The sequence below is a fragment of the Elephantulus edwardii genome, unplaced genomic scaffold, assembly GCF_000299155.1.
Source record: "Elephantulus edwardii isolate Elephantulus edwardi_28Jun2011 unplaced genomic scaffold, EleEdw1.0 scaffold00057, whole genome shotgun sequence".
Classification (NCBI taxonomy): Eukaryota; Metazoa; Chordata; class Mammalia; order Macroscelidea; family Macroscelididae; genus Elephantulus; species Elephantulus edwardii.
Window position 1 is genome coordinate 8,259,052 of NW_006399807.1, and position 24,683 is coordinate 8,283,734.

Here is a 24,683-nt window from a genome sequence, read left to right on the forward strand (position 1 = left end):
CATCCTTTTACTACATGTCTTTCCTTCAAATGCAAATATCCTGTTCTCTCTCGGTAGGGTGAGTCTGCATATATTTTCAAATGCAAATTTCCAGGTTGGAAAGGCTTTAGGTGGAGCTCAGGTTTCCCACCTAAGCTACTTCAGTATAGGGACAGTATATTCAAAACAGTGTTCACTTCCCATTAGGATGATCTAGAAGAATAAGACACTCAAATTCACATGTATTCTACAAACACTTTTACACACACCACTTCAAATTAAAAGGACTGGTTCTGGTTGTCACTAGGGTGCATGGGAATCATGTACCTTGGCAAATTTCTTGGTTCTTCTTGCAAGCCCCTATTAGCATAGTGCTTTAAAGTGATTAAAATAATACTTTTGTTGAAAACAAAGCCAGTTGGTTGATGGGTGGGAAGAATTCAAATGGTTCCTAAGCTTATGTGGCAAACTAGAGAGTTAGGGCTCTGCTACATACTTCAGCCTTCCACAAGCCAAGTGCTCCTGATTAGAAGCTACAAAACTTTTAAGTCAGACATGTCTCCATCTTCCAATCTTTTTACCAATGCTGACACCAGTCATTCCTTCCAAGGCACTCTGCCTTAATAATTTGTTATAATGGTTAGGAAGAATTCAGAAATTTTGGGATTAGGGAAATAAGTTATGATTCAGGATGAGAAAACCGCACAGTCCTCTGGTCGGGCCAGCTTCCACCTCTGTCTTAATCCAGCAAGTGTTATAAAGTTCTTTAGCTCCACCAACAAGTGCCTAGGAGACGCCATTCTGTTAGCAAGCCTCCTGCCTGAAAACGCTCAACCTTCTCCCTCTGTGGGGGAGAAGCTCACGTAGCCATCTCTTGCCTGTCTTGGGGTTCTGCTGCTGGTTCTTGCCTATCTCTCACCATCTCCATTGCTGCAACTCTTTCTTCTTGTCAAGGAGGTTCTCAGTGCAGGGATCCTGGGTTCAAAGGACATGCTCCACTCCTGGCTCTTCTTTCTTCGTGGTCACAAGATCTCCTTTCCTGCCTCTGGGATGGCAAAGCTGACCAATCCCTTCATTAGGGTGCATACTTGGGAAGGTGGAGGGACAGTGCAAGAGAGGAAGATCTTTAATGAGATGAACTGATTCAGTGACTAGGGTAATGGAGATAGGTGTGTCAGAGACAATAAGGTTGGCACAAGATCGAGCACGGTTCAGAGCTGTTGTACAATGGGGCATTATGAGTTGCAAGCGATTCAATGGCACATACCAACAAAAACAACAAACTTTATTTTATAAACCAAACACTTTATATTATTGACAAGCTCTCAAATTCCTTTTGTAAGTCACACACCTTATTTGCATAGTCCCATCAACTCATTTGGTGCAAGTTACAAAGATTATGGTGATAAGGACTATACTAATTTACTGCAATGACTTTGCTTTTAACACTATATAGGTTATTTTAGAAAAAAAAATCCCAAAGCACAGTTCTTTAGCAGGCAGAAATTTGACTTGCCAGATATTGAGTATAGTATGTCCTGACTAAAGAGGACCATGTAATAAAAACATACTTTTTTCAGGATGTCATCTACCTAAACCCTCATAGCATTGTATACTAAGCTCCAGATGCCCAACCATCTCCAGAACTGTCAGTTCTCTGCTGTCATTCTGAAGTGCAACACACACCTACAGAGAGATGGGTCATAATAAAAATCAAGTTTATGTTAATGGCTTCACAGTAGCAACACAAAAAGTACTCCATGTCCCATTTCCATAGGAAAGGTTATATATACATTATACATTTCAGTTTTGAAATGTGGACCCAACATTCAATTCTAAATAAACAAGCAATTTGTTGAGGGTCCCACACCCCCAAGTGCCAACTCAGCAGAGCAAAAGCCCCTCCTTGGCTGCCAGGCGCTGGCGGTGAACTTTGTCTTGCTGCAGCTCCTCATGATTTGGATGCCAAAGTTTTGTGATGATCCTTTCAATGTTGAGGGCATACACGGTGTGTGTGGGGATGACTTCCCTGTGTACCTGTGATTTAGAAGTTAACATGTCTCCAATTAGACATTAGTAGTACTTTTCAACATGTACAATGAAGCATGACTACAACAGACAACATCATCTAAAAGTCAGAATCTAATAAAACTTCAAATCAGATAAAGAAAAATAGGACATCAGGCTCTGAAATGGCTATAGAGGTGGGGAGAGTAGACAGGTTGTCCAGAGTGCACTAGAAAGGCCTGCTGGGCTGAAAATATGAATAACAAGGTTAATAAGAATGGCCTTAGTAACAACAAAAACTAAAGAAAAGAAAAAAATCCAAGTAGTAGTAAAGGTAGTGCACATCTCTGCAGTCCTGATTAGTGCTGTAACCCATGCATAGATCTAGGTAGATGTTAAGGAGTCAGAAACCAAAATCCAAACACACTGCCCAAAAGTCAGTTCTGATTCCTGGTGACCTTTCATCCCATTTCTAAGGCTGTGTATCTTTACTCAAAGGAACTGCCACTCTTTTTCCTGAGTGACTAGAGGACTCAAACCAAACCATTAACCTTTTAAGTTACAATTCACTGTATAGGCTAGCTATAGCCCAGAATTACCTGTAAGGCTTCAAAAAGGTCGTACATGTTCACCGGAGGCAAAGATGCAGGCAGTGTGTCCCCAGAGCAGGACAGGAGGAGTGCAGCCTGCTGCTCGGCATCATCAGGAGGAGGGTGAGAAGCTGGGTTCTGACCAGCACAGGGAACAGAAAAGGCTGGAGGGCTGAAAAAGAACATTCCGGGCAACTAAGATGGAGCCAATGAACAAAAGCCATAAAATGAATTAAAAATTTCACTATTATTTAAGTTGTTAAATACCGTGGAGTCAGAACTGACCCAAAGCTGACCTCCATCAGATTTTCAAAGGCAGTAAATAGCACAGAACACTGCCCATCCTTCTCCTATGGAAAGCTGGTGGACTCAAACTGTGTGCCTTTGGGATTATAGTGCAGCTTCTTATCACCAGAGCTCCCTAACTAGCTGGGAGCTAGTTGTTTTCTTTAACCAGTTGTTTTAGTTTTTAAAGACAGCTCATCTGGAGACTGGAAATAAAATACAGTCTTAACTGCATTTATCCTCCCTCCTCCAGGATGCTATTTACTAATCTCAGGATAATCAAAGACCGAACCCAATACCCTTGAGTTGATTATGACTCCTTATGAGCCCATGCAACAGAGCAGAAGTAGTCTCCAGGATTTCCAAGGTTATTATCTTTACAGAAGCTGAGCACCCTGGCTTTCTCTCACAGAATGGCTGATGATTTTAAATAGTTAACTTTTTGGTTAGCCACTGAACGTTTTAACTACTGGACCACGAGGGACCAGGCTATTAAATAAGACTCATTTTCTACCCTTATAGACGTGAATTAGGAAATATGAAATAGAAAACAACTCACTGGAGAACGTAAATGGTACATAAGACAGAAGGATCAGAAATAAAGAGCAACAAAACAAAATATAGAACAAAAGAAGCAACAGGCAAAAAGGGAGAATAAAGAAAATGAGTCCAGATCCTATCAATCTTCCTAAAAGAGAACTTGAATACAATACAAGGTAAGAAGTCAGGAGTCTTTTAACACTAAAAAATAAGAGACAACACATCTAATTTGAAGAATATAAAAAAGGAGATAAAACAAAAGTAAGTAAAGAAGCAATTTGAAGGAAAGCAAGAATGGAACAGTAATATGAGTTTTCAGCAACAAACAAAAGCAGTCCTATTAGAAAAGCCCTAACAGGGGCCACCCAATAGGAAGGAGAGGACTGGGAGCCCATTATGGCCACAGACACTGCTCCCAATAGTCACACGTTATAGAGTCACTTTCATTTGGTTTTTTTCCCCCTAAGGAAGATTAATTTACAAAATAAATAATCCCCAATTGATAACCCACACCTGAATGAGACTGATTACATAAATGTTCATATATGATAATCTAAATGGTTCACCCAATTTAAGATAGTGCCCTTCAGAACAAGCCTCGTGACTCTCGGAAGGTCTTCCTCCAGAGCAGGGCTTCACACTGGTCCACACTGGTCCACACTGGTGATGGCCAGCAGGCAGACCTGCTGCTTATGGTACTCTGACTCACTAGGGGAAGCAAACAGTTGTGCTTGGCTCAGTGATGGGCGTCGACATTACCACTCAGCTCGTGTTGCTCCCCACAGTCCTGCTAATAAACCTTCTCTCAAAAGGGGCACTTCTCGTTCCTCCCCAAAAAATTTCAGGAAGACTGACTTGCGAGACTGGATTATTGCCAGGGCTCTGAAGAACAAGACCCACTAAGGGCAGTGTGGTTGTATGCCATGCCTGTGCAGGCAGGGCACAACTGTCTGTTTTCTTACTTGAGTCAAAATACCACCAGCAGCAGATCTGGTTGCTATGCAACATATATGCAGTCCTTGTTTGCAATAGTAATGAACCATTTTGAACAGATCTTAAGTCCTGCTTCAGGCACTGGCACACCCCCACTGTGTGATGTCAACCCTCCGCTCGGTCTGATCCTCTTCTCAGCTCCCCACTTCCCCCATTTCCTTTTCTGTCACAGCGCCTGTCGTTCTCTTCCTGTTATTTCTTCGCCACTGTTACTCCTGCCAAACTTCCCAATCATACTTTCCCTCTCAACTTTTCTCTTTACATGTTTTGTCCTTAACTACCCAGAGACACAAGCTTCATTCATCGTGAGGAAAAGTGTACTGATGGTTTGCCCCACCTGCTTCCCAAAGGCTCAACATTCAGGCTAAATTTTTTTCTGGAGGGGTCAGAACAGACAACACCAACATGAAAGTAATCTACTTTGTCTCATAAATCAGGGGAGTGAACTGCGGGCCCAGGGAGGGAATGGGAGGTTTCGGGAGGATGAGGAACAGGAATCTAGCAAAGACCACAGAGCTAAGAGACCAGATCAACACATCAGGATGCCAAAAGCTGACGATATCCAGAACAGGCTACTATCCTGATCTGCCAAAGTCAGAAGGACCTAGAGAAACACCCACCATCAAGAGACCTGACCTGACCCAGCACCCACAGGCCTTGCTTCATGCAGAGTAGCTCCTGACAGGTGCTGTCTCAAGGAGCCAGCAGCATGCACTGCTCAGGGGCGGTACTCTATGCCAACCCACAGGGAGCAGCCAAACTATGGACCTCACTCCTGATATGAAAAACACCCAAACAATTCTCCAAGATATCATGCAAGGATAGAACATAAGACAATTAAGCTATACTGCTGTCAAAGCACTCAGAGAAACACTTATTATATAACAGTTGTCTACCACCTAAGTTGGTTTAATTAATTTGGCAAATGATGGAAGTAAGATTATAAACTTCAATTACCTTTCTATTAAATTGTTGTAAGCTATGACACTGTTCTTGAGATAGGGCTGTGGAGTCACATTACTACCAAAGGCATATTTAAAATGGCCATCCCGTAAACGGTAAGCTTTCCTTCTTGACACAACTGATGTTAGAATATCTTTAAGATGATTCTGTAAAAACAAGGAAGAAAATTAGCAAGGACTTCTACTTAAAAGTACGTCAACTCTGAAATTACAGAGTAATCAACTTAAACCAAAAATACCCCCAAGTCTTCTTAGACCAAACAAAAGTTTAACTAGTAAAAAATTAAAAAGGTCTGCAGCAAGTATATTGCTCTTTTAGGAACTATCTGTACAAGATCGCTGTGATAACAGCAGCTTGAAGGACTGGACAGAAACCTTGGGGCAATGAGCTGTATTAAGGAGGAAGGCACAATCTGCAAAGGAGGGTGAAAGTGGCCACACATGTCAAAGAACACAATCAATGCTACTCACAGAAGTGTGTGTACAAAAACGGGTGTAGGGACATTAAAAAGTTAACTGGCACTTGGTGGATGGAGGTATTATGGGACAGGCTAGCACACGCTAGAACCAGATCAATGCTTATCATGGAGTCTCAGGGCCACACCAGAGGTGCGGGGACAGGGAGACAGGCTTGTTTTTATTTAGTTCTAGGTAAGATGGACCTGCTCTAATGAAACTTATTACAAGTGATGTTACATTCTAAATTTGCTCCTCTCAAAAAGGATTTTCAGATGGGTTTAGATAGGAACCAACCCATAGCTGACCCTCCAGCAGGTTTTCAGAGGCTGTTATTTGCCCAGGAGGAGACTGCCCATCCTCCCGTGGAGCAGCTGGTGGCCTCAAATTGTGCTGTGGGGACTGCAGCACAGCTTTTTGCCACCAGAGCTCCTTTTAAATAGGGTAGAAATAAAATTACACACACACACACACATATACACACACATACACACATACACACACACACGACAAACAACCTTCAAATTTGGTTTCAAACAGAACAAAAAGTTCCCAGGTCTGGTATTTATTGACTCAGAATACCCAAACTACTAAAACCCCTGGAATGACAACAGTGTACAGATATTCCCTAGAATCACTCTAATTTTTCCAAAAACTATATATATGATGAAATAAGAAAAAAGTATTTAATTTTTCATTATCTTTGTAAGAGACAAGTACCTAAGAAAATAAACAGCCCAAATTAAAAAAAAAAAAAGAAGGAAATAGAGAGGTGACTGTATGGAAATGGAGAGGCAGGATTTGTCCAAGACTACCACCATTACAAGGCAGGCAGGACCAAGAAGGGGGTTTCAATTATACCAAGAGTGAGTTGTTTTTTGTTGACACAGATAGCACGGTTCAACATAAGATGTGTTATCATATACATAAGTCATTTAATGTTTACCATTCTGAGACAAGCTATTATTGTTGAGGTACAAAGAAACTGAGGCACAGGGAATTGGGAAGAAGTATCCAAGGTACATATTATATGTCCCAATGTATATTTTGTCAAATATATGAAGAAAATGAATAATGTGCAGAGATAAGAATATTACTACTCAAATACTAAATGTGATGCTCTTCCAATACTATACACACCAAATTAACTATTCTCAATCTCATTTTTACCCTTAAAAAAATTATTCATCTGCTGACAAATTAAACATAAAATCACACAGAAGTGTTATGCTGTAACAAGCCTACCCGAAGAGTTTAGTCTGTTCACTGAAGGCAAGTCTTTGGACTATGTGCTTCTTCCTCTGAAAATAACACCAATATTGGCAATTTCAAACAGTAATACTTCGGTTCTTTTCTTGGCTAAAATTAACAGCCATTAATTAAATAACAATGCTTAAATTAAATCCTCTACTGTTTTGTCTAAAAAATAAATTTACAAATTCTCTTGAATCACATTTTTTCCAGTCATCACCTCTGAACAGCAATTTATAAACTTATTTTTGACAGCAGCAAACTAACCTCCACAGCGTAGACAACGGCTGAGACGGCCTCCTCGGTGACATTGTCCAGCCCGTGCTCGTAAGCAGTTACTATCATCCTCCCTTCCAGCTGACCCCGAGTGGGCAGCATCATTGTGTGGGAACAGAGTTTTAGGTCATCATCATCTTGGGGATCTTTTGCTACAAATTGCTGGGCTCCAGAAAGGGGATTCTGTGGCTGAAACCTATGCTACAAGTTAAAATAAATAGACACAGACACAAAGTTTCAAAATTAATCATTATATAGTTCAGTACTAATACAAATATATATATATATATAGTTGTTGTTGTGTACCATCCAGTCAGAACCAACTCATAGCTGACCCTCTGGCTGGTTTTTAGAGGCAGTTAATCGCATGGGACGAGACTGACCATCCTTCTCCTGCAGAGCAGCTGGTGGCCTCAAACAGCATGCCTTTGAAATTTCAGGGTAGTTTCTTGCCATTAGGCCACCAGAGCTCCCTCCTAATACTTATATGTGTGTGTGTGTGTGTATATATATATATATATATAGCATTAAAAATCCCACAAATTCATGGCAAAAGAAAAAGAAATTGTGGAAAAAACAATCATAAATATCCATTATATTAACAATGATGGCTTGAATCAAGGGGAAGGAATGGTAATGTGCACAGTGGTTTATTCAATATCTTAGTGATTAAGAATATTTGCTAAAATATTATAGAGGAGGATAAGATCTTAAGATCTGAAAATATAAATGTATAGTTAATGCTTTAATTAAGCACTAAAATGCCCAACTAACCCATACAACAAATATTCCACGATAATGTTGGGTAGTATAACATCTCAGTTACTGGTTTTTCCTATTTTAAATTCTCAACACAGAATTTATCTAAGATTAATTTATTTTCTCCCCTTAATTATTTTGTCATTTATAAACCCTGGACCTCACTTTGGGAGGTTCTAGAATCCTCATCAGCAACAGAAGATACTTCCCTAACAAAGATGTTACAGCAAACTTACTGGTTCTATTCAATGTACTGTTAAAAAAACCAAACCAAAAAAAAAAACCAAAACCAAACCACAATTGTAGAATGAAGGATCGTGTGAAACACAATATACACAAACTTTGTAAGCAAACCAATATAAGATAAAATTTTAAAAACAAAAGAAAAGTATTGTTTTTCCATTTTCCAGGAATGAACTTGTATCTGATATTGAAAATACCCTTTGAAGCCAATGTATCTTTGGAACAATGATTCATTCCAGCATTATTATTACTGCGGCTTAGAAGATAAAGTACAAGCAAACAATATCAGTGAAATCTATACAAGGGATGCTTTTCCTTCTACTGTTGTTGTTAGGTGCTTCTGAGTTTCTTGTGACTCATAGCAACCCTATGTACAACAATCTCTGAACCCTGCTCTATCCTGAGCCAACTTTACTGTCTCTGACACACCTACGCTCATCACCCTACTCACTGAATCAATCCATCTCATTCAGAGTCTTCCTCTCTTGTGCTATCCTTCCACCGTATCAAGCACGATGTCCCTTTCCAAGGACTGGTCCCTCCTTGCAACATGCCCAAAGCATGTCAGACAATACATATTTAAAAAGCAAGTCATTCTAAAATGTTTTAAAATGTTCTAGCTAAGGGAGTTCTGGTGGCCTAGTGGCAAAAAGCTGCACTGCAATCCCAGAGGTATGAGGTTCGAATCTGCTAGACACTCTGCTAGAGAAGGAAGGGCAATCTCCTCCTGTACCAGTCAGATCCAATTTGACGGTGTACACACACACACACACACACACACGTTCTAGCTAAATGTTTTTGTGCCATCCCTGCTGTCCCGACAGCCCAGGCCCATTGAAAGGCTGTGAGGGTCCTACTGGCAGCCTCCAGGCCTCCCAGACCCACAGAGCACAGTTATTTAATCTGAGACTGTTTAAGAGAACAACAACAGCATGGCTTTTGAATCATTGGGAAATCAATGGATATTAACGAAAACATGTTAGTACTGAAGAAGTAACAAACTAAAATTATAAAAATGCACATAGCTGGGACTCAAAATCTTTGACACTTTATCTATTTCAATTATATTAATGTCACTTCTCTTAAAATCATACTTTGCCCAACACTATTTTTAAGATTCCTTTCAAAGCTAAACTTAAGACATACTACACGTTATTCATTACTGAGATCTAACAGCAAATAACCTACATCAAATTTCTGTCGAACTGAAGAAAGCTTTTTCTTCCCCTTGGGTTTTCCAGGTTTGGCTGCAGAACTCCCTGGCCAGGGTAAAGATCCAGCACCCTCTATGAAACAGAAATTTAACAGTGATCAATTAATTAATAATGCTTAAACTAAAATCCCCTACTTTTCTACTTAAAAAAAAAAAATTACAAATTCTCTCAAATCACATGTGTTCCCCAGCTGTAACCAAAGTATTTTTTTTAGGAAGACAAGTATTATACTTACCAGGTGTTTGGATTCCTGCATTAGGTGCCTAACACAATCTTGCTTGTGAATAGAGAAGAGGATTTGAAGCACTCACCCAACTACAGTCTTCAATATGGGTTATACCTCAATATCAAGTAAACAAAAATCTTCACAGACCAAGAAGCAACATCATAAACTAGAGAAAAAACTGAAATTGTCAAGAATTTCCTCTTACTTAACTCCATATTCAATACCACACAAGTGGCAGACAAGTAAAAACACAAACTGCACTGGGAAAAACTGCTGTCAAAGTCCTAAAGAGAAGGGATGTCAGTTTAAAAATGTGCCTGATCCAAGAAAGGATCCAAGAAAATCCAAGCAATGTGCAATTGCTTCATATGCACAAGATGAAAGGAGAACTAATGACTCTGAATTGTTGTATTGCAGAAGACTACCAAATCCCAAGGAATGCCAAGAGAACAAACAAGTCTGTCTTAGAGGAAATGAAACTAGGGAAAAAACCCTTAGAGGCAAGGATGGGTCTTTAATACATGAGATGGGCATCCCACATTTTCAGGTCATTGTCAAGAGGGGCCAGTCCTTGGGGAAAATACACCATGTGAAGGGTCAGAGGAAGAGGAAATGACCTGCAACAAAATGGATTGATATAGTGACTAAAACGATGTGCTTGACTGAGAGAGTGAGGATGGTGCAGGATAAAGTTCTGTGATCTGCTGTCCACCCGATCCTCTGAGCCACTTTAATCAAAGGCACATAACAGCAGTTTAGCTCTCAGCTTACCCTAAAGCAAAAGCCTCCAAGCAGGTTTTTTATGCTTCATTCTTAATGTGAATCATCATAAATTTGAGGATAAGAAAAGACCAAGATAAACAAACAGAATACAGAAGTCCTTGGAAAAAAGGAGCATTCTCAGAACCAAAGAGAACTTGGAAAGACTTCTAGCTGGTGTCCTCAGAAAGATCTGTGGATAAAACAAGATGGTTTGGGGTGGGGGGTGGGGAGTTGAATCAAAGAATGTACTAACAGAAAAGCTGTGGAGAGCAATAAAAATTCTGTTAGCATTCCAGTTCATCTACATTAAAAATTCAGGTCAATTAGGGTTTCTCTTCCTTAGCCATGATTGAAACAGGCTCAACTGGTTTTGAAGTCCTTATCTGGGAAACATATATATTCTAAGTTCCTCAATTAAAAGAAGTATTGCAAAGTCTCTAGCACTTGAGATGTCTTTAACACACCAGATCTCACTTGACAATGTCATCAGTCAATCTTGGATGATGTCCCAGAGAAATCTAGGCTGATAAATGGAATTGAAAATTAAGTTACGAAGAGAAACAGCTGAGGGTGACATAAAACCAGACCTTCAAAATCACAGCGACGGAGCCAGCCAGCGTTACTTGGGTGAAGCACTGAGGCCAATAAGGACTAACCAGGTACTCCCACTTAGCTAGCCCCAGCATCAGGCAAGTTTTATTTTGTTTCCTTATTTATTTTTTATACATAAAAGCATTCTGCAACATTGCTGGGAGAATTAACAATAATGCATGTAAAATGTTTAGCATATTGCAGTAAATTTTAGTAAATTTTATTACTAAAATTGTCTTTCCAGTGTAGCTCAGAAAAATAGAAAATAATCTACCCATAATTATATTATAATCACAAAGACATATATATTTCACTTGTAGTAGAAAGTTATCTCTTTGTTGCTAGGAAACACTAATTTCATCTTGAGGAGATATATTTTAGTTGCTAATGGACAAAATAACCTCTCAAATTCCTAGTGGGATGTTTCTTCACATAGTTTTAAATAACCAGAAACACATTCAAAAATAACAAAGTCCTCTACTTAATAAGACTCAGTAACTTAACATTAACATGTGTTCATCATTTCTTACTTTCAATTTTTTTATATGTTTTTTCATTTCTACTTTTATAACTATACAGAACAGGTATTAGTTTTCTTATTTTATGTATATAAAAGCTAAGAAAGACTCTTGTCCCTCTACCACCAATTAGTGAATTGTATTATCTAAGCTAGTAGATAAAACACAAATGTGAACCTAGTTCTTTCAACTGGGATTCTTCTTTTGATTACTAATCCTTCAGGTTTGTGGCACATTAAAATACAGACACCTAAAAAAGTCCAAATTCTCAAAATGCTGGCTTTTCTGATCCTATTAAATGTCATATCCTACAGTGGATCCTCCTTATGATCTAACTCTAGACATGTTTATTGTTATGTACCATCGAGTAGGAACAGACCAATAGCTGACCCTAAAGTGGGTTTTCAGAGGCAGTGGCAGGAGACTGCCCATCTTCCTCTCATGGAGCAGATGGTGGATTTCAACTGCATGCCTTTGAGTTTGCACTTACCCACTAGGCTACCAAAGCTTCCAAGAAGCAGCCTCTACTCTTCAGCACCTACATCTATAAACAAATCCTTTTTACAAGGACTCATCTTTGAGGATGGAAGAATGATGTATTACGAGCAATTCTTTAAGATGGAGTAGAGGTTAGAGAGAAGGATTATAATACAAATTCTCAGCCATTTTCCAAGTAAACCAGGGGCTTTCAATAAATGAGCTTAAGAGTCAACCATAGTTTTTAAAACAAAACAAAACCAGTCCCCTTTTGCTATAGCAGGACAGATCTATGAATCTAAGTCCTTAAAAAGAATCCAGAATTAATCTTATAAAGGTAAGTATTTAATATTATTTATTGTCTAAAGTATGCCATGGTGGATAAGCTTGGAAGCAGGAGTGGCATCCACTTCCATAAATAGCTTGCCTCCAGAAACCCTATGAACCTGGAGAAAGGATGAAAGTCACGCACGCAAGTGCCGAGGACTTTCATTCACAGGGTTGCTATGAGTCACCTACGACTCAATGGCACTTAACAATACAGAGAGAGACCAGTTGGCCTAGTGGACCAAAAGTGATGCTACCAAGCCAAAGGTGGGTGATTCTAATCCGCGGCCCTAATGCCTGTTTTTCATTGTTTTTGTTCAAACAGCCTTCTAGGTCGTATAGCCCTGGTGTGTCCATTTGCTGTACAGAGGTAACTTGTGGTTGCTGTGAAGCTAAACACTGTGACACTGATGTGTCAAATGCGGTAACGGTTACCCACAGTGGACAGTGTTTGGTGGAGCTCCCTGGTTAAAACAAGGCTGGAAGGAGGAATGGTATCCACTTCCTTAATAGCTTGCCTCCGGAAACCCTATGTACCTGGAGAAAGGATGAAAGTCACGCACCCAAATGTCGGGGACTTTAGTTCATAGGGTCACTATGGGTCGCCCATGACTCGATGGCACTTAACTACAACACAAAATAAGCCAGTTTAACTTAAGCCCCAAACTACACAAAGGTAAAGGGCCAATGTTTCAATATTTGGGTTCAAATGACAGAGTGAGCTGTCATCTACCTTCCAATGATGCTATCTTCTAGCCTTTCTTTTTTACAAGTAATATGATAAACAGTGTGTTGTATACCTGGCCATCAATAGCATGAAACTCTAATTCTGCAGGTGCTAATATCTTTCTTAAGAAATCAAGTGAAAGTTCTGGTAGCACATGCTGGCTATCTCCTGAACTTTCTCTTAACACCAATTCCCCCTCTTCTTTTTCCTTCAACTTTCTGTCCTGATCTCTCATTTTTCTCATTTCTTAAAGTAATTAAAATCCAACTGACCTGGGAATGAAGACTGAAAGTAAGTATAACAAATCACTTGCTTTTAAAAATTCTCTAAGGGATGTTATCTTCCCATACTAACATTTTTATTCTAACCAGTTCAAAAACCATTTCATTGGCAAGCAGAGATCTATCTGACAAAGGAAACTTAATGCCTAATTCTTCATGACTTGGCCAACTGACATCCACTGGAAATATGCCCACAGCCTTACCTGGTGAAGAAACCAAAATCTGGCAACGCGTAAGAATAGCCAGGAGGAAATCATTGTGGGAATGGACTGAAAAAGGGAAGATTATGACACATCAAACATAAAACATCTGCAATGCAAGGAAACCACTAGTCTAGCTTGTAAGGGTATAGATGCCCCTCTCCCTCGTCCTACCATTCTTTACCCTTAAATTATTCTCATTATTAATATGATTTCATTTACCACCCAAAGCCAGAACTTCAGTATTTTACAAGTGAATTTTACTAAATTCTTGTAAATTTGGGAAAACTTCCAAGTACTAAGGTAACCAACCGGGTACTCATCTTACCATTATCTTGTGTGAGAAGTCTATGAGCTTCAAGGTCAAATTCTTCTTTGCTGATCTTCTGCTTGAACCACAACTTCAAGTTAGCCCAGTATCTGCAAAGGCAGAAACCGTAAGAACGAGATGTTTTTACTTCTTTCCCAAGTTTATTTAACTTGTTCAAACTTTTAAGAAAGGAATTTTACATTCCCTAAATTATACATTTTTACCTTTTAGCTGTCTAATGGATTCTGAATCACGGTGACCCCTCTGTGCTAAAGAATTACGTTCCACAAGATTCTCAGCGGCTGATTTCTTGGAAATAGATCTCCAATCCTCTTCTCTGAAATGTTACTGGGTGAACTCAAGGCTCTCACCCTGTGTGTGTTAACCAGCTGCAGCACGCAAAGATTCTTACTTTAAATCTTGTTGCTGTTGAGTGCAGCGAGTGGTCTACAACTCAGAGAAACCCTATGAACAGATGGGAACCCAGTCCTCACCCTGCATCATCCTCACCATCTTGGATACCAGCCCATTTTTCCAGTCACTCTGTCAATCCATCCTGTCAAAGGTCTTCTTATGACCCTTCACCTTTCCAAGCATGATGTCATTTGTTAAGGACTGGCCCCTCTTGATAACATGTCCAAAGTACATGAGACAAAGTTTCACCTGCACTGCCTTTTAGGTGAATCCTAGCTATACTTCCACCAATACAGACTTTTTTTTCTTTTGGCAAACCATGGGATATTTAGTTCTGAATACCACAATTCAAAGGCACAGATTCTTCAGTCCTCCTTATTCATTGTCCAACTTTTAGAGTCATTGAAAAGACCATGGCTTCCATTAAGTACACTTTAGTTTTTAAAGGAACATCCTTCTGCAACAATTGTTGCAGAACAATTGTTCTGCAATTGTTTGTAAATTGTAAATTGTTCTGCAATTGAAAGTAAACAAGTCCTCTTTACTTTCTGCAGCCAAGGTTGTGTTATCTGTATGACGGGTGGCTGATGAATCTTCCTCCAATCTTCATGTTACATTTCTCTTCATATAGTCAGGCTTCTTGAATGTTTTTCTCAGTATTAAGATTGAAAAGGTATGGAGAAAGGAACCAACATTGACTGACACCTTTTCTAATTTTAAACCATGTGGGGTTGCTTTGTTCTGTTTGGTCTACTGCTTCTTGTTGTATGAAGGTTTTCCATGAACACAGAGTAAGTGTTCTGGGATTCCCATTCTTCTCAATGTTACCCATAACTTGTTTTGAAGCAGTCACATAAATTTGCATACTCAAAAAAGACCCATAAACATCTTTCTGGTATCATCTGCTTTCAGCCATGATCTATCTGAAATCAGCAATATTCCTTGTGCCATGGCCCCTTCTAATCCCAGGCTGAATTTCCTATCAATATACTCTTCAGTCATTTTTAAAGAATCTTGAGCAAGATTTTACTTGCATATGGTACTGATACTGTTTGATAATTTGCACATTCTGTTGGATCCCTTTTTTGGGGGGATATGAACATCTATGGATGTGAACACATCCAGGGCTAAGTGTGTTTACTGAAACATGTCAACTCAGGATATTAGAATGTAAGAGAAGAAACAGGAAGAAAAGCCCTCCCTAAGAGGACTGACAAGCAGCCACACAATCAGATTTCAGGATCAAAACCCACAATTGTGCTTTCCCTTCCTTATGCTCCCCTTTGTAAACCTACCCTCCAGATTCCCACATTTAAGATTCATGTTTTAAAATGTGAATGTGCCTGTGGTAATCAATACTGATTTGAGGTGATGTCTTTTCCTTTAAAAGAACACTAATTTTATTGTTAATGGATTCTAAAGAAGAGATTTCTAAGTGTTTCACACAAAGAAAATATTGCTGCACATCAGAAAGTTTGTAAAGTTAAATCAACTACTGATAAAAATTGCTGTCAGCTGGTAGAAGGAGAATTTACTTTAAAAAGATACATTTTAAACCTTAGCATTAGAAAAAGAAGTGACATGAGCTTTACCATCTATAACTCTCCTTTATTATTTAGTGATTAAGCTGCTCTCTGCTTATGGATCCAGTGTGGTGGCTTATTTGATGTGGCTCTTCTAAGCCATTATATTACTTTCACTACTTGACTAGGAAGAACTATACAAGTATGAGGTGTCTGCTTATGGTTTGTTTATGGGCCATAAATTGACCTGTCAACCCTGAGGTATGTGGTTTGAATCCACCAGCTGCTCTGTGGGAAAAGGATGGACAATCTCCTGCTATGTGATCTACTGACTCTGAAAACCTGCTGGAGGGTGAATGATGAGTGGTTCCAACTCTACACTACACAACAACAGCAATGGGACCACGTGCCTTGCTAATAATGTTATATTATTGTTAGATTATATATACTATTATATATTTGAGTTGCCTGTGACTCATAGCAACCCTATGCACAACAGTTATGAACCCTACCCGATTTTGAGCCAGTCTAACTGTCTCCAACACACCCTCCTCCATTACCCCAATTACTGTGTCAATCCATTTCATCTGGGGTCTTCCTCTCCTGCTCTAACCCTTCATCCTTTTAAACATGGTGTCCTTCTCTAAGGACTGGCTCCTCCTGGCAACCTGCCCAAAGTATGTGAGATGAAGCTTAAAGATCCTTGCCTTCAGGGAACAACTTGGTTTTATCCTCTCTAGGCTAAACTTGTTTTCTTGGCAGTCCACAGTATGTTCAATATTCTTTTCCAGCATCACAACTCAAAAGCATCGATTCTTCTTCTATCATCCTTAGTCACTGTCCAGTTCTCTGATAGATTTCAAGTAATAGTAAAAAAGACCATGTAAATAAGGTAAATGGTATTGGTGAGTGGAACATGCAAACAAGCATGTAGAAGAATGCTAATGTAGGCATCTGTCAGTTTGCCACCTGGCCTGGGTTAAATTACACAAACTCAAGAATGAGAAAATAGGGACCTTGTTACCATCAAGAAGAAAGTAGCAAGAGAGCACAGCACATCCTCTGGACCTATGATTTCTTTTAACCAGACACAGAGAAGTGGGAATGTCACCAGAAATGGCAGAGACACAGGCAGTGGTGCAAGACAGAGCTATAGACTCAGGACCACAAAGCAAAAAAGTTGAGTGCTTGGCTGGTGAAGTCCCTGCTTGGTGAGCTGGGTCTGTCAAACCACAGAGCCAGAGTCAGGTTCCTTGGGGTCTACACTTACTGGTAGGGGTGAAACTACTAGTAAAGAGCTGCCCTGCCAATCCAACGGGATGCAGTTCAAATCCACCAGCTGCTTTGTGTGAGAAAAAGGACAATCTCCTCCTGTGTCATTTACTGCCTTTGAAAACTCACTGGAGGTTCAGTTATGCATTGTCACATAACAGAAAAGCTTTTTAACGCTTTTTAACACTTTTTAACAGGGCAGAGGCCAATTCTGCAAAGACTAAAGGTCAAAGAGAGCTACCTGAGAAGAACTCATCTTTTGGAAAAACTGTAGGCTGGGTGTTCCTGAATCTGAATTGGAGTCAGTTATTTCCTTAATAAGTTCCTTAATGATTAGTATTTTCTGGGAGTTCTGTGTGGCCACTACACTAAAATCATGAACTAAGTAGAGAAGTAGAGTGTGACTTGGAAGGGATGTTTGGTGTCAAGATTAATAAAAGAGGGTAAGAAGCATTAAGTGAGGAAGATGAGAGGGCATGTCTGACCTCACAGAAACTGTCTCTGTACTGTTGATGGGAATTATTCTCCCTTGAGAAGTTAGTAGAGGCCAGAGTCCACAATTCTCCTACCACATAATTTTCACAACGAAACAGAATAGTCATTCAGCGGGCCTTGTGGCAACAAGCTGTGCTCAATTGTGCTAAGGCACATGGTTTGAGTCCACCAGCTGCTCTGCGGGAGAAACCTACAGAAGGTCAGCTATGGGTTGATTCCAACTCGATGGCTCACAACAACAATTACAATCTGTTAACTACTTATCAGTGTCCTAGATCCACAGCATCTCTTGGAAGCAAATGGTTAATGAGACAGCTTCTAACCAAACACTTAGAGGTTCAGGTTAATCCAGAAGTACTTCAGAAAAAAAGGTCTGCTATAAACTTCTGGCAAATCAGCCACTGAAACCCCTAGAGAGTACAATTCTACTGACACACATCAAGCCATCAGGTAGCCACAGCAGGGTTTCTCCTGTACATGGATTGGCTTCAGTCACTGACTCTCAATAGTCAATGACTAGTCCCTGTATGGATATACGCATGTAACTGAATATGCCAAAGGCTGTCAGAAAAGTCCAACAATTCTTTCTTGGAAGACCTACAGCCAAAATGCTCATATGAAGCAAATCTCTGTCCCACGTACTTTATGGACATGTTATCAGGAGAAAACATGTCCAGTGTCTGCAGAAGAAGTCATCCTTAGTATCTGTTATGCAGTGATAAGTCACATAGCTAAGCCTCCAGCAGGTTTTCAGAGCTATAAATCACACAGGAGGGATATGCTCATCTTTCTCCCTCCAAGCAGCCTATGCATTTGAACTGCCTGCCTGTGGGTTGCCAGAGAAAATCCTTTGTAAACATCAGAAGGGGTACAAAAAAACCCAAAACATGGCCCTCAAGGAAAACAGACACAATGGCTGCAATGACAGGCTTAGAAATCTAGAGACTGGTCTGTGAGGATAATGCAGTGTTTCATTTTTTTGATACACAGTGTTGCTATGTGTTGACATCAACTCCTCAGCACAAATAAAAAATGTGTGCATGTTAATTATATGCAAGACTTGGTTTCATGTATATTTAATTTTTAGGAAGAAAATCTATAATTCCATCTTTCAGACAACATTTTCACTCAAAAGCAAAACATATTTAGCTACAAAGTTAAACACTACTTTTTACATGATATTCAAATACTTAGTAAACAATGATAACATTAACAAAAGTGGGTACTTCCATGCTTTTTCTAAGAATAAGAACAATTAAGGACTAAAATGAAATAGAGTATTACTCCATCTCATTCCATCAACAAACAGAGACAGGAACAGCAGAGAAAACACTTCAAAGTTCTGTGTCATTGTGAAAGAAGCAAATGCAGCATGGGGAAGGCCGAGTCCTATTTCTACCTGCTTCATAAAGGGGAACTGTCTCCATCAATAATATCCATGGTATCATAAATATAACTACAAGTCAAACATGCCATCCTACATGCTCCTGTACCTATTTTTTCCTAGCATTGGGTCCAATGTTTGTTGTAAGACTCAGAGATTTTACTCACAGTTATATAGTTTACTAGAAAATAAATTGGAGAGTGGGGGAGTTAAAGAGTTGCACTACCAACCCAAAGGCAGGGAGTTTGAATCTACCAGTTATTTTACTGGAGATAACAGGCAATATATTCAGGACCCTCCTGTGTCATTTATAGCCTCTGGAAATCTGCTGGAGGGTCAGCCATGAGTCCATGCTGACTGGACGGCATCGAGTTTTTGTACGCAAGACGAAGCCTCAACCTCTTTGCATGTAAAGAACACTCTAAATGTACTTCATAGAAATTTGATTTAATAATCTATAAGCATTGTATTTATGTTTATTTTTTCCATTTAGGACATAAGTATCCTAGGGGGTGATGTTGCATATTTTCTCAAAGCATAACATCAACACTGCCATCCCAAAATTTCCCAAAGTAAAACTCCAAATATTACACATGACATCCCAACTAAGTAATTTCATTCTAGTAGTAATAAAGAATATAAACCAATGGAAAATTACGAAAAGAAGAAAGTGTTGGAGAAAATAAAATATATCCCAAACACCTTATTCCTCCACCAATCTCATTTGAAAATGAACATCTGAAAGTGAAAATGCAGGATTACAACATTACGTTTTTAAAAGCTGCTTTCTCAGCAAACAAATGCTGGCGAGGTTGTGGAGAAATTGGAACACTTATTCACTCCTAGTGGGAGTGTAAAATGGTACAACCACTCTGGAAGGCAGTATGGCGCTTTCTCAAAAAGCTGGAAATAGAAATACCGTTTGATCCAGCAATTGGCAGTACCGGGAATGAATACAGCCTAAAGAAATCAGAACTGCCATTCAAACAGATATGTGCACACCCATGTTTACTGCTGCACTGTTCACAACAGCAAAGAGATGGAAACAACCCAAATGCCCATCAACCAATGAATGGGTTGAGAACTTGTGGTATATTCATTCAATGGAATACTACACAGCCTGCAAAACAACGAACTCATAAAATATACTAAACAAAATGGGTGATCCTGGAGGACATTATACTAAGTGAAATATCTCAGTCACAAAAGGACAAATACTGCATAATGCCACTATTATAAAACAGGACTGACATTGGGGGTTAGGGGTAACCTAAGAAAAACAGGGGTAAATAATGAATACAATACTGGAACAGATGAGGGAAAGAAGTGTTTAAAAGGAATATATGATTAGGCGTTATCTCCATAACAACAGCCCAAAATAAAAGGAGCAGAGCAAAATGGACTGGGGTGGAGGTGGGGGGGAACTATGCAACAGTGAATGAATTTTTTAAAGAGAAAAGCAAACTAGGATAGGGGGTGGGGAGGAAAATGTGCAACAATGAATGGAAATCCAAGTTTTCTGTAGTTTTCATATCCCGTGAAGCCCAGCGAGGCATCAGAGGCAGGAATCAGAAAACGTGTCACAATCATTGTATGTCAAATCTTGTCCATGTATGTTATGAGGTGTCTGTAATGCATATGTTATTACGTGCCGTCCAGCTGAGTAGGACTCACAATGACCTTATGAACAATAAGATTTGAACCTTTCCCTATCCTGTGCCATCCTTATCACCTCTGACATACTTGGGCCCATTACTGCAGTTACTGTGTCAATCTACTTCATCATGGATCTTCCTCTTTCTCTGACTCTCCACCTTTCCAATCATGATGTCCCTTTCCAAGGAGTGTTCCACAAATAGTTTTCACCACTACGGGGTTTTGAATAGGTTCTATCATGACTGACAAAGCAAGGCTGAAACAGATTCAAACCCTTAATGTGGAATTTCATACAATTAGTGGAGTGTCTAAGTCTCAAGTGGTCTCTAGTACTGGGGTTGGTGGGATGAGGCCTATTTCTTCAGATTCATGCAGTTATACAGAACCCCAGCAGAAGGGGGCAGACACTAACAGCAAGATAGCAGCTTACCACTAAACCCCAGAAGTGAAAAAGGTATGTGGGTAATACGTCCCACAAATTACAGAAGGATTAAGTCATGGGTAAGTCAGACAGAAAAATAAGGACTCAAAGCTCTGCTAGAAAATTAATCTTCCTTTTAGACAACAAGGGCAGCTGTGCTCACTGTATAGCAACTTAATCTCTTCAATAGTTAAGCAGAAAATGACAGGGTCCAACCACATCACTTTGGATGTATGCTGCTCTCCGGTTCTAACAAACCCCAACCTCAAACAGCAGGTTCCTGAAAGGGTTCACTATGCCTCTCCCAAGTCTCCCATTCCAGGGCTTTAAACCATAATTTTCCCTTTTCCAGTGAGCATTCCAGATAATGCAAACTTTAAACATCTGAGTCAGCTGTGCTTTCTGCCTTGTCCGCCATATTTGAAGCAGTCCTAACAGGTTGGAAGCTTAGTTATTATTTTACCCCATCTTTCTGTTTTCTTGCTGAGAGTGTTGTTTTAAGACGTACTGACCCTCTGTGTACATTAGGACTAAACACTGCCCTGGTACTGCACCATCCTCACAACTGTTGCAATGTTTGAGCTCATTTTTGTATCCACTATGTTGTTAAGGGTCTTTCTCCACTGACCTATTTTACTAGCATGTCCTTCTTCAGGAACTCTCCTTATAGTACGTGTAAGGTAGAAACCGAAACAATTTCATTTTGCTGACCTTCTTACCCTACCCAAATAGGTCCCTGTGTTCCTGAAAATAGTAAATATGATTAATGTTTACTCTTACTGAAATAATAATGTAAAATGGCTCCAAGCCCAACTGGCCAATGTAGAATGGATAAATACCCTTATCTTTGTTCAGTCCTGATGACAACTGAGCCCCTGACTGCTTTCATCAACACTCATTTTGTATAAAGAATATTTATAAAAGGATATAAACACTCGGCTAGTGATGCTTCAGTACGCTGTAGTGAATTTGGACCCTTCCATATGAACTAAGTTTCTCCATCTTAGCTTCTAAGGAGAATTTTGGTTGTACATCTTCAAGGTTGTTTCTTCTAATCTATGGTATCAATAGTCTTCGCTACCTCCATAACTGAAAGGCATCAATTCTTTTTTTAAATTTTATTACTTTGTGCATGTATCGGATCTGACTGGTACAGGAGGAGATTGCCCCTCCTTTTCCAGCAGAGAATCTGGTGGATTTGAACTGTATACCTCTGGGACATGTTGCCAAGAGGGACGGGTCCTTGGAGAGGGACATCATGCTTGGGAGGGTGGAGGGACGGCGCAGGAGGGGAAGACCCTCTATGAGATGGATCGATTCAGTGACTGGGGTAATCGGGATGGGTGTGTCAGAGGCAGTGCGGTTGGCGCAGGATAGAGCAGAGTTTAGGGCTGTTGTGCATAGGGTCGCTATGAGTCCGAAACGACTCGACGGCACCTAACAACAAAAACAACACCTCTGGGATTGCAGTGCAGCTTCTTGCCACTAGGCCACCAGAGCTCCCTTAAGGTATCAATTCTTCAACCTCCTTACTCACTGTGCAGCTTTTCCATGCATATGAAGGAACTGGCAATACAATGGCTTGGTTCAGGGTGCCTCAGTTAACTTAGCAAATAAAGCTTTAGCTCAACTAATATATTCACTATGCACCCTGCAGCAAGCAAAGCTGTGTCATCTGCATAACACTGGTTGTTGAGTCTTCCTCCAATCCTGATGCCACATTCCTCCTCATAAAGCCCAGACTCTCAAATATCTGTTCCAAATATAGACTGAAAAGATATGGTAACAGGATGCATCCTTCACGCATGCCTTTCCCAATTTTGAACCACTCAGTGTTTCCTCGATCTGTTCTGAGGACTCCTTCCTGGTCCAATTATAGGTTTGACATGAGCACAATCAAGTGTTCTGGGATTCCCAGTTTCCTCAAGGCTACACACAATTTGTTGTGATCCACACAATCAAATGCCTTTGCATAGTCAATGGAATACAGATAAGACATTCCTCTAGTACTTTCTGCTTTACGCCAAAATCCACCTGACATTGGCGAGAATGTCTCTAATGCCATGAACTCTTCAGAACCCAGGTTGTACTTCTGGCAGTTCTCTGTCAATGTACCGTTCCAGTCGTTTTTTGGATAATTTTCAGCAGGATTTTGCTTAGGTGTGATATCAGCGATACTGTTTAACAATTTCCACACTCTGTCCAGACAGACAGAGAAGAGATTGAGTTGTTAACAATTAGCTTGCTTAGCTCCACAATCAGAACTCTTGGCACCAGCTGTCAGGCAATCAAAAGACAAACTGCACTGAGAAAATCTGCCAGGAACCTCTCCAGAGTACTGAGAAGAAACAATGTCAGTCTAGAAATGAAGGTGCACCTGATCCAGGCCATAGTCTTCACGATTACTTACTTGCTATGCATCAGATAACTGGCCAATGAATAAGGATAACAGAAAAAGAACTGATGCCTTTGAGTTGTGCTGGAGAAGAGTCTTGACAATACCATGGACCACCAAGAAAACAAATAGGTCTCTCTTGGAGAAGGTGAAACCAAGTTTCTCCTTGGAAGCTAGAATTTTGAACCTCCATCTCAGATACTTTGGGCGCATGGTTCCTTGGGAAGGACATCATGCTCAGAAGGGTATAGAGACACAGTGCAGGAGAGGAAAACCTCTCGGGTGAGATGGATACAGTAATTTGGGCATTGGGAGTTGGTGTGCTGGAGTCAGTTGAGGCTGGCTCTGCACAGGGCAGGCTTCAGAGCTGTTGTATACAGGATCGCTGTGTGGCTGGTGACTCGAGGGCACATAACAATAACAACAACAACAACGCACCCTGCCCTTGCCCAGGTCAAGAGTAACTCCAGTCTCTTCAAAGCCTGGCTCACCCCGTTTCCAGGAAGCCCTCCGGAGACCTGCCACCCTGCGCAGTCCCATTCTGGTCTGGGCAGAGTGGTGCCCAGGCACTGGGGTGCCCGCCGCCCTCGCGCGTCCCGCACCCAGGTACCAGGCCCACACCCACTTATCAAGCCTGTGTGCTTCTCCTGCTCCAACCAGGACAAGTCCGGGCGACGACACAGGCTGGCTTCAGAAATGGTACTAGACAGACCTTGCCCTCTAACTGGGTGGCCCAGGTCACCTTCCCGACCCCAGCTTGAGAAAAACCCACGACCCTGCCGGCCGAAACGCAAGGCTGCACAGGCCTCCGCGCGCTAGTGGAGTCTTAGACAAGGTTGGCCGCCCGAAGCCAGAAATTGGCCCAGTCGGAGACCCGGAGGCCGCTCTCAGGCAGCTCTTACTGTTTCACGTTGTCCCCCAAGGCCTCGCTCAAGTTCTTCTTGGCCGCTTCCAGCTCACTCACAAAGGTCGCCATTGCTCCACGCCTCTCAGCCCGACCGCAGACCGCCCGACCACTGGGTCCAACAACCAAAAAGCCAACTCTACTCTGAGATCTGAAAGCTAAATCCGCTCCCGTCTGCCCCGCCCCGAAATTCTCCGAAAATGTTTGGTTTTAGGCTCCGCCCGCCTTTCTAGAAGGAAGGCGCC

The 24,683-nt window shown here is 40.6% G+C and overlaps 1 protein-coding gene across 1 annotated transcript; it reads right to left on the reverse strand.

The window, feature by feature from the left end:
- Positions 1-1,863: 1,863 nt before the first annotated feature.
- On the reverse strand, positions 1,864-24,683 carry TADA1 (transcriptional adaptor 1). The gene is made up of 8 exons (XM_006887386.1): positions 24,437-24,683; positions 13,993-14,084; positions 13,668-13,733; positions 9,530-9,627; positions 7,331-7,540; positions 5,352-5,503; positions 2,586-2,748; positions 1,864-2,016 (listed from the first exon to the last, which is right to left on the reverse strand). Exons 1-8 carry the CDS (start codon positions 24,508-24,510, stop codon positions 1,864-1,866), a joined length of 1,008 nt encoding a protein of 335 aa, XP_006887448.1. The 5' UTR covers positions 24,511-24,683.

Bases quoted from the DNA above. Each gene is read 5' to 3' on its own strand.
- TADA1 (XM_006887386.1), bottom strand. From the start codon at position 24,510: ATGGCGACCTTTGTGAGTGAGCTGGAAGCGGCCAAGAAGAACTTGAGC. The intron at 2,749-5,351 runs GTAATTGAAGTT...GTTCTTTTTCAG, and splicing joins TACAACAATTTAATAGAAAG to CCCTCCAGCCTTTTCTGTTC. The intron at 2,017-2,585 runs GTAATTCTGGGC...TCTAAATCACAG, and splicing joins ACCTTTTTGAAGCCTTACAG to GTACACAGGGAAGTCATCCC.